General features: G+C 34.8%; 1 protein-coding gene across 3 annotated transcripts in view; it reads left to right on the plus strand.

Moving 5' to 3' along the window:
* Positions 1-10223, plus strand: part of TBCA (tubulin folding cofactor A) — an 82182-nt gene extending 71959 nt beyond the window's left edge. Inside the window, exons 3-4 of one of the 3 annotated variants that reach the window (XM_011996237.1) lie at positions 8079-8165; positions 9947-10223. In XM_011996237.1, the coding sequence (XP_011851627.1) occupies positions 8079-8165; positions 9947-10027 (168 nt within the window). In that variant the 3' untranslated portion in view covers positions 10028-10223. The remainder of the gene's footprint in view (positions 1-8078; positions 8166-9946) is intronic. The other 2 variants (XM_011996229.1, XM_011996241.1) reach the window with 2 other exon arrangements.
* Positions 10224-10795: the final 572 nt, after the last annotated feature.

Consider the following 10795-nt stretch of genomic DNA (forward strand, 5'->3'; position numbering starts at 1 on the left):
ACTTCTTTTCCTCTGGGTAGATACCCAGTAGGAATTGCTGGATCAAATGGTAGTCCTACTTTTAGTTCTTTAAGGAATCTCCACCAATATCTATTATTTTTTTATTTTTTGATTATGATCATTCTTGCAGGGGTAAGGTGGTATCGCATTGTGGTTTTGATTTGCATTTCCCTGATCATTAGTGTTGGGCATTTTTTCATATTTTGTTGGCCATTTGTATGTCTTTTGAGAATTGTCTATTCATGTCCTTAACCCACTTTTTGATGGGATTGTTTGTTTTTTTCTTGCTGATTTGTTTGAATTTGTTACAGATTCTGGATATTAGTCCTTTGTCAGATGTATAGATAGTGAAGATTTTCTCCCACTCTGTGGCTTGTCTGTTTACTCTGCTGACTGTTCCTTTTGCCATGCAAAAGCTCTTTAATTAAGTCCCAGCTATTTATCTTTGTTTTTATTACATTTCCTTGTGGGTTCTTAGTTATGAAATCATTGCCTAAGCCAATGTCTAGAAGGGTTTTTCCAATGTTATCTTCTAGAATTTTTATGGTTTCAGGTCTTAGATTTAAGTCCTTAATCCATCTTAAGTTGATTTTTATATAAGGTGAGAAATAAGGATCCAGTTTCATTTTCCTACATGTGGCTTGCCAAGTGTCCCACCACCATTTGTTGAAAAGGGTGTCCTTTCCCCACTTTATGTTTTTGTTTGCTTTGTCAAAGATAGTTGGCTGTAAGTATTTGGGTTTATTTCTAGGTTCTGTACTCTTGAACATAAGTTTTCATTTCTGTAGGATAAATGCCTAACAGTGCAATTACTAGGTTGTATTCCTGTGGTTTTTGTTTTAAAAGAAACTACCAAACTCTTTTCCGGAGTGGCTGTACTATTTTATGTTCCCACCAGCAATGAGTCAATTTCTCTACATCCTTACCAGCATTCAGTGTGATCTCTATTTTTTAATTTTAGCATTTAGCCATCAGCTGTATGATAGCTGTACAGTGATAACTCATTGTGCTTTTAATTTGCATTTCCATAATGGCTAATAATGTTGAACATTTTTTCATGTGCTTATTTGCTGTCTGTATATCCTCTTCAGTGAAAATGAGTGATCAGGCCTTTTGCCCACTAATTGGATGCTTTGTTTGTTTTTTTACATTTGAGTTTTGAGAGTTCATTGTATATTCTAGACACATGCCCTTTGTCAGATACGTGGTTTGCAGATATTTCTGTCTGTAGTTTGTCTTTTTCTCCTCTTAACAGTGTCTTTGACAGAGAAACAGGGATTTTGTTTTTGTTTTTGTTTTGAAACAGAATCTTGCTCGGTCGCCCAGGCTGGAGTGCAGTGAGGAGATCTCGACTCACTGCAACCTTTGCCTCCTGGGTTGAAATGTTCCTTCTGCTTCAGCCTCCCAAGTAGCTGGGACTGCAGGCATGCGCTACCATGCCTGGCTAATTTTTTTTTTTTTTTGAGACGCAGCCATACTCTTTGCTGGAATGCAGTGGTGTGATCTCAGCTCACTGCAACATCTGCCTCCCAGGTTCAAGCAATTCTCCTGCCCCAGCCTCCGTAGTAGCTGGGATTATATGCGCCTGCCGCCATGCCCAGCTAATTTTTGTGTTTTTAGTAGAGAAAATGTTTCAGCGTGTTGGTCAAGCTGGTCTCGAACTCCTGACCTCAAGTGATCTGCCCGCCTTGGCCTTCCAAAGTGCCGGGATTATAGGCATGAGCCATTGCACCCAGCCAAGTTTTTAAATTTGAGAACATCCAATTTATCAGTACTTCCTTTTATGAATCATACTTTTGGTTTCAGGGCTAAGGTCTCTTGGCTTGTCTCAGATTCCAAAGATTTTCTTTTTTTTTTTCCCTGAAAGTTGTATGATTTTGTGTTTTATATTTAAGTCTTCAATCCATTTTGAGGTAATTTTTATATAAGGTGTGACGTTTGGTTTGAGATTCATCTTTTTGCCAATGTCCAGTTGCTCCAGCAGCATTTGTTGAAAAGGCTGTCCTCCCTTCATTGAATTGCTTTTGTATCTTTGTCAAAAATAGTTGGACATACTTGTATGGGTTTACTTTTGTGTTCTCTCTTCTGGTTCATTAATCTTTATCCCTTTAACAACACTGCACTGTTTTGATTCCATACCGATGTAGTAAATCTTAACATTGGGAAGAGTGAGTGTCTCTTTTATTTTTTCAAAATTATTTTAGCTTTTCTAGTTTGTTTTGGCTTTCCATGTAAATGTTTAAATAAGCCTGTCTGTATCTATAAAACACCTTTTGATAGGAATTGCATTAAACCTAAAAATCAGTTTGGGGCAAATTGATGTCCCAGTTAATGGACGTGGTAAGTCTTTCTAATTTATTTAGGTCTGATTTCTTTCATCAGCATTTTATAATTTTCAGCATACAGATCCTGCACATTATAAATGTACAGTGAAGTTTTTTGTTTGTTTTTTTTTTTTGACTCTCTCGCAAATGGTACTGTTTTTAGTTTTGGTTTCCACATACCATATCTGTTGTTAGATATAAAAATGCAGTTGATTGTTTTTTGTGTGTGTGTGTTGATCTTGTAACCTGCAAACTCACCTTGCTGAACTTATTTGAGGATTATATTCATTTTCTTTCTCAGACCTGATGATGTGAATTACATGGATTGATTTTCAAATATTTAACCGTCCTTGCATACATACAATGAATCCCACTTGATACTGGTGTATAAATAATTATTTGTATACATTGCTGAATTCAATTTGCTAATTTGTTGAGGCAGTTTTCTTTTTTTGTGCTGTCTTTATGCGGTGTTGCTGTAAGGTTAATACTGATTTCATAAAATCGTTTGGGAATATTGATTTAAAAAATCATTTGTTCCTTTTCTGTTTTCTTGAAGGATATGTGTAAAATTGGTGTTGATTGTTATTTAAATATTTGGTAGAATTGTCTGTTGAAATTGTCTGGGCCTGGAGAGCTCTTTTGTAGGAACTTTTAAATTACAACTTCATTCAGCAGAACATTGGAGAAAAGGTATTTTTTAAATTAACACCAAAAATAAATTACAACTTCAGTTTCTGTAGTGATTAATAGGACTATTTAAGTAATTAAGTTTGGGTAGTTGGTAGTTTTTGAGGAATTGGTCAATTTCTCCAAAGTTGTTTATGAACATTATGAACAATATTATAACATCATTTATAGTATTTCTTCTCGTTTTAATAGTTGCAGGATCTGTAATGATATTCTCTATTTTGGACTACTTTTGGTGATTTCTGCGCTTTCACTTTATCTTTGTCTGTCTTCCTAAAGGTTTATCAGCGTGTTTTTTTTTTTTCTTTTCAAGAAACCAGCTTTTTGGTTTTTTAATTTTATTACTATTTTTTTGAGACAGGGTTTCACTCTGTCGCCCAGACTGGAGTACAGTGGTACGATCCTGGCTCACTGCAGCCTTAACCTCCCAAGCTCAAGCACTTCTCCCACTTTGGCCTACCAAGTAGCTGGGACTACAGATGTGTGTCACCACGCCTGGCTAATTTTTTGTAGAGATGGGGTCTTGCCATGTTGCCCAGGCTGGTCTCGAATTCCTGGGCTCAAGCGATCTGCCTGCCCTGACCTCCCAAAGTGTTAGGATTACAGGCGTGAGCCATGGCACCCAGCCAAAACCGGCTTTTTGTTTCATACAGTTTTGTCTATTGCTTTTCTGTTTTTAATTTCATTGATTTCTGCTCTTATATATATTTCCTTCCTTCTGCTTGTTTTAGGTTTATTTTGCTCTTTTTCTAGGTTCTTGAAGCAAGAACTTATTTAAATTAAATTAAAACAAGATTATTAATTTCAGACCTTTCCTTTTTATTAATGTGGGCATTTAGTGCTATAAATTTCCCAACAGACACTGCTTTAGCTGCATCCCATAAAATTTGACATGTTATATTTTCATTTCCATTTATATATGTCTTTATTTGAGACTTTTTTTTTGGCCCATGGGTTCCTTACATGTATGTTGTTTAATTTCTAAGTAGGGATTTTCCTTTCTGTTATGATTTCTAATTTTACTCCATTACAGTCAGATAATGTATTATGTAGGATTTCAGTTCTTTTAAATTTGTTGGGGTTTTTGCTATTGTTCGGGTTTTTTGATCCAGAATATGGCTTACTTCAGTAAATATTTCATGGGTACTTGAAAAGTACTTGTATTCTCCTTATTACAACACTGTATTCTCCTTTCTTTCTGAGGTAGAGTGTTCTATAAAAGTCAGTTACACCTTGTGTGTTGTTGTTCAGTTCTTTTATACCTTTACTGATTTTCATCTGATATTTCTATCAGTTGCTGAGAGTGGGGTATTGAAATTCCCAGCTTATGTATATGGATTTGTCTGTTTTTCCTTTCAGCGCTATCAGTTTTGGTTTTACATATTTTAAAACTCTGTTGTTTAATGCATGCACAACTAAGATCATTATATTTTCTTGGTAGATTGATAATTTTATGATAATGTAACATCCCTCTTTGTCTGTGATAATTATTTTGCTTTGAAGTTTACTTCATCTGGTATGAAGTTTAACCACTCCTGATTTTTCGGCTTTTTAGAGGCAAGGTCTCACTCTTTTGCCTAGGCTGGAGTACGTTGTCACGATCATAGCTCATTGTAACCTCCCAGCTCCTGGGCTCAAGTAATCCTCCTGTCTCAGGCTCTTGAGTAGCTAGAACTACAGGCATGTGCCACCACACTCACCTAATGTTTATTTTTTGTACACAGAGTTTCACTGTGTTGCCCAGGCTGGTTGCAAACTGCTGACCTCAAGCGATCTTCCTGCCTTGGCCTCCTTAAGTGCTGGGATCATATAGGAATGAGCCACCATGCCTAGCCCTGCTTTTTTAAATTTATTTTTTCCCATCCTTTTATTTTTTATTTTATTATGTTTGAAGTGAGTTTCTTGTAGACAGCATGTTATTGGATCCAATCCATGAATCTCTGCCTTTTAACTAGTATATTTACACTTAAAGTAATTATTGATACATTAGAGCTTAAGGGCCCAAAGATCTTTTTTTTTTTTTGACTTAAGATTCTTCTTACAATCTTACTCATTTGGCAATAACCATAAAATACAAGTCAAATAGATTTCCTGAGAAGTGAGTACATTACCATTTTACCACCATCTAAAGGAAACACTTAACCATTATTCCAGTAATCTCTGGATTGCTCTAGACCCCAGCCTGGCAAACTAATGCCATTGGTTTCAGAGGTAGCCAATAGCCAATATTAGAGTATCTATTGATTATTATAGCTATAGGTATAGCCAGCTTCTGATGGATGATCTGGATCCTTAAAGAAGCTGGAAACCTCATCACAATCAAGCAATAACCTAAGAGCTGGATTGACATTGGCCAGATTATTTCACAGAGCTCTTCTTTCTGACAGAAATGAAGATCTGCCCATTGGGGTATTTCCTTTCCAATTTACATATGTTTGTCTCTAAAGGAAATTGATTAGATTTTAGGTTCAGCCATTTATTCATAATACTTGAACCTTGCTAAACTAACTCCCAACTTCCATTTTACCAAATAAGTACCCCCTATAAAACCATAACTTGTTTTAAAAACAATTAGACATCAGTCAGTACCACATCCTGTTGTGTTTGTTCCTGTAAGGTTCTTTGCATCTCCCAGTCTGTGCCAAGATCCTGAATTAAGCTCAGACTTATCATAGTCAACATTAGAATAAACTGACAGTTGATTCAGATATTGTAAACAGAGGACAGTTAATTTGAGTACTACCTCCCAAGGGAAATCCTTTGAAAGATAATATTCGTTTAATTAAGTTTAGGTGTTTTGGGGGGTATCTTTACATATATAATCACACCTCATATACTGTGTTTTAAAATTATTCCAGACACTTGCAATTCAGTGTCCAAATGTAAAATACATGATTTATGGCTTTGATGAAGATGTGGTTTGTGGATTCCAAATCATAGTCATCACTGTGTTCCTTTGGCTGTCTGTGGCATGAGCTTCTTGAAGCAATCTCAAATGTTTATTTTCATGTTAATACACCTAGACTTATGGATTGGAGGATAGAGACCTTTTCTTTTTCATCTTTGTATCCCCAGTACCTGGCATCCTGAAGACGTATAGTAAACTTATTGAATGAATTGGGGTAGTGTATGGGAGAGCCTGAGCTTTGGCCCTGTGTAAGTTGGAGTCCTGTTTTGATAGATTGAGGATTCTTGGTCTGTGATAATAGATAGAATTTTAATGAATAGAAGTTATTTTTGGATGGCATTGCTTAAAGGTTTTTTTGGTGGCTAAAGCTTAGAAAATATTTTTTTACAAACACATATAGTGACTTGTCATGGATTTGACCTATTCATTTCATCTTGTTTAATTCCTGTAACCATTCTGAAGGGAATTCCATAGGAAAGGAAATAGGAAAAATCCAGTATGAAATGTTCCTGTCACTGGTTTTTCACATGTATTCAAACTAACCAGATACACAAAAATAATGTAATGGCAGTGGTTAAATGTGTAGTCATAGTATGATTAGCTCTGAAATAAAATGATGATGTTATGTTTGAAATTTTCAACCTGTGCCTTATTAGTAAAAGAGGCTTAAGTTCAACAATAGATTTCCACCTGAGAAAATAGATGTGAATACAGAACTTCTTCAGATTTTTGTTTTCAATATGAGCTCTGACAAAGCTATTTGGGAAAGGAAGACGGTACTGGGACCTAAAGTTTCTATTAAAATACAATATTATTGCCATTAAATTATATCATTGCTTTTTATTTTATATGAGCTTGATAATCTCCTTAGTAAAAAGCTCAGATTTTCTACCCACTTCTTTAAAGGTATTTGACCAAACATTATTTTCTGGAAATAAATGTTTAGATGAGCTCTATGTTTCTTTCTGAGAATAGTTTAAGGAAATAAAGCTTACTGCTACTCTAAGAAAAAGCCCTATTTGAAGTCCAACATGTGGCATTAACTTATTTACTCTTATCAATTGGGTTTCCCTGTCATTGATTTGATTTTTTTTCTTTTATGATTTGATGTGTTATAGTCCAGTTTTGAATGATGGATTTTATGTCCAGAAATATCCTCTGGAATACATATTTCTGTGTTTAATTCTGTAGTGTCTGTCATCAGGAGGAATAGGCAAGAAGTTTAGATTCAGAGGGGTGCCACGTTGGTAATTTGGCTCACATTGCATGGGGAGAATAATCTCTCTCCTAAAATGAAGCACGAGGATAAGTAATAACTTTTTATGCATGATAAGCATCAAAAATATGAACCTGCTGGTCTTTGCTTTTCATTTTTCTTTACCTCTATCTTTCAGTGTGAACCTCCTGCAGTGTGCACACGATGTGATCAATAACTCAATAACTTTTTTCATGCAGTAATTATCTCCATGTGATATTATCTGAACACTGTTTTTCTTTATTACTCAAAAGATGCAGGAGATATTTATATAACCAGCTGATCCCATTTTGGATAAAGGTGCTTTGTGACAGCAGGGGAAATAGTTTATTTTAAATAGCCTTTTAAAATAAATGCTCTATGAAAAGCTTTTGCAGTTAACTTTTACTTAGCATGAGAAGGTGATTACCAAAAAGATTTAGTTCTAAAACTTGTACTTTGTAGATTTTACAGTGTGATAGTCTTGCTTTTCTAACCTTTTTTTTTTTTTTTTTGGATTGAGATGGAGTTGCCCAGGCCGGAGTGCAATGGTGCAATCTCAGCTCATCGCAACCTCTGCAAGTAGCTGGGATTACAGGCATGCGCCACCATACCCAGCTAATTTTGTATTTTTAGTAGAGACAGGGTTTCTCCGTGTTGGTCAGGCTGGTCTCGAACTCCTGACCTCAGGTGATCCACCTGCCTCAGCCTCCCAAAGTGCTGGGATTACACACATGAGCCACCGTGCCCAGCCTTTCTTTCTAACTTCTAATAAACACAGTTTAAGTTAAAATATTGAACTATTTAACATAACCATAACTTTTTTCTGATTCCTGTTAATAAGGATATATTTACCAAGATATGAGCTAAACACATACAAGTTTTGCCATCTCTGAACATCTCACAGAGATTCTCATTCTAGGTAGAGATCCTACAAGAATCCCGGATGATGATCCCAGATTGCCAGCGCAGGTTGGAAGCCGCATATTTGGATCTTCAACAGATATTAGTAAGTAAAGACTTCTGTGTCATATGTTAAAAAAAAATTTTTTCAATCCAATACATGGAAAGCCAAAAGTTTAAACATTTAACACTGAGAACTAGTCGGCAGTATTTCCTATTCACTTGCCCTTTATACCACTATATTTTAAAATAATTAATGGAGTTTAAATTGTGTTTTGAATTATGCCTCCAGTAAAAGTACTGTTTTCTAGCATGTATGTTCAATTCATTAAAATTTAGCTAAATTTATTTAAGTTATGATAGTACCAGTATTGTCCAGCAAGGTCTTGATTATTTGGTTTTCATACATAAAGATCTTTTGAGACATTGAGGATGAGTTGATTGATTAAAATTTTAAAAGATCTAATACTTCAAAAGAATTTGGGTTCTTAATAAAAGGATCTGGAATTCTTTCACATTCAAACCTAAATCAGTTTGAGAGAGGGGGAAAAAACTGGTAATCTAGGTAGTCCCCTCATAATAACTTGGAGCTGAATAACACTTATACTTGCTGGTATAAATGCCTTGTGATACAGAAGGTAAATAAAGCAGGAAATAATAACTGTTAAAATACTAACTGAGATGGGAAGCATCATTTGTATTTCTTAACAGTTTAAATGCTTTTTTCTCTCATGAATCTAGTAGCTGAGAAAGTAATAGAAATTGCTTGAAAAAAATAATGTCGGCTGCCGGGCACGGTGGCTCATGCCTGTAATCCCAGCCCTTTGGGAGGCTGAGGCGGGCGGATCACGAGGTCAGGAGTTGAAGACCAGCCTGACCAACATGGTGAAACCCCATCTCTACTAAAATAAATACGAAAATAATAATAATAATGTCTTTGGATGATATATTTGTGTGTGAGGATGTATTCAACAATATCTCTGCCCCCGAAGAGCTTATATTTACTAACAGAGAACAAACATGTGTTTAAGGTGTAACATGGAGGTTTAAGAAATTCTTACCTATAGTTTGAGCTAAGCAAATTCTCAGTCCTTTTGCTTTCAGTTTGCATATTAAATACACACATACTTTATTTCCTCTACTCTGTTTGTATATCTCCATCTTTTATTGACCTGACATAAATTGCTAACCATAGATAGCTTCATGTAAAAATCAAACAAAATTTCCTGTGTAGAGTAATTTAGATGTTATTATTTCATTTTTCTGTTATCATTACAATATATTAGTAAAAGTTGCCTATATATCAGTATTATGGAAAAACTCAATCTTTAAATATCAGAAAATGAAAGATGTATTTTGTTTCCTTTAGTGTAGGGTATGTAATACCCATTAGCAAGCAAGCAATTCATTTGTTGAATTCAGAGATTATATTTAACTCTGTTGTGACATAGAAAGCCTTCTTTGTCATTGGGAATAGTTGGTGGATTATTTTGGCCTGAATGCTGTCATGTATGGAATATGTTAGTAAATCTTGCTTTTTACTTTTCTCTTTCGTATGATGATGATGGGTCAACAAAATGAGAATAAACTTTTCTGAGGTTTTTATTTAATTTACTTAATGCTGGTAGCTTTAGAAGGCTGTGTTATTCACTTATTATATGAGAATATATACAGTGAAGCAAAAGCACCAGTTTTTTCTTCCTTTCCTTGTAAAGAAGGAGCAGAATGTGGGAAACCTGTGGAATTACAGTATGTTTAGATGAGGCTTGGGATTTTTTACTTTTAATTTTTTAGTTATTTACATTAATGGTTTGTAATATTTGAGTAAATAACAAAGTACTGAAACTTGAAAAGGATAAACTTAATTTTTATTGTATTTCATTTTAGGAATGTGAAAAAGACTTGGAAGAAACTGAGGAATATAAAGAAGCACGTTTAGTACTGGATTCAGTGAAGTTAGAAGCCTGAAACTTTTCTTTTATGGGGTGGTTTTTGCATTGAATCCTGGGGTCCATTTTACAATCCATTATTTTTGACCACTGCTGTGTGTTCAAGTAGTGTGAGAATGTGATTGCTTTTATCTGGTTACGTATGTATTTCTTTGTCTAATTTAATATGTCAAATAAATGAATACATCTAATAAAATTGTTTATTTTGTACTTTACAAAATTTTTAAATTAACCTTTTATCATTAAACCACATAGACTTTATGACAGAGAACTATAATCTGTTAGGTTCTATTTAAACTCTATGTATTTTGCTTCGTAAGCATAGATTGAGTTTTAAAAAATAGGATACCAGTTTTTCAAATAACAATCCAAATTTTAGTTGGGTATAGTGGTACATACCTGTATTCCCAACTACTGGGGAGGCTAAAGTGGGAGGATTGCTTGAGCCCAGTAGTATGAGGGTGCAGTAAGGTATGATTATGCCACTGTACTCCAGCCTAGGGAACATAGCAGGACCCTATGTCTAAAAGATTGAATTATAAGCAGTTTATTTGGAATCGAATACAACTGATACAAAAGGAAGAACCCTTTTTGGGGAATGTCTCACATAAGGCCTTCACAGTGAAAGTCTAACATTTCCATTACTATCAATGAATGAGAAACATTTAAATCTTTTTCCAGGACAGATTCACACAGAAAACACCCAACCATTTAGATCTTCAAATAAGATTCTTATGAACAATGAAGAGTTGAATGGTATTTTGAAACAATAATGGCTATTGCCAGT

Source organism: Mandrillus leucophaeus, unplaced genomic scaffold (genome assembly GCF_000951045.1).
Source record: "Mandrillus leucophaeus isolate KB7577 unplaced genomic scaffold, Mleu.le_1.0 Scaffold114, whole genome shotgun sequence".
NCBI lineage: Eukaryota > Metazoa > Chordata > Mammalia > Primates > Cercopithecidae > Mandrillus > Mandrillus leucophaeus.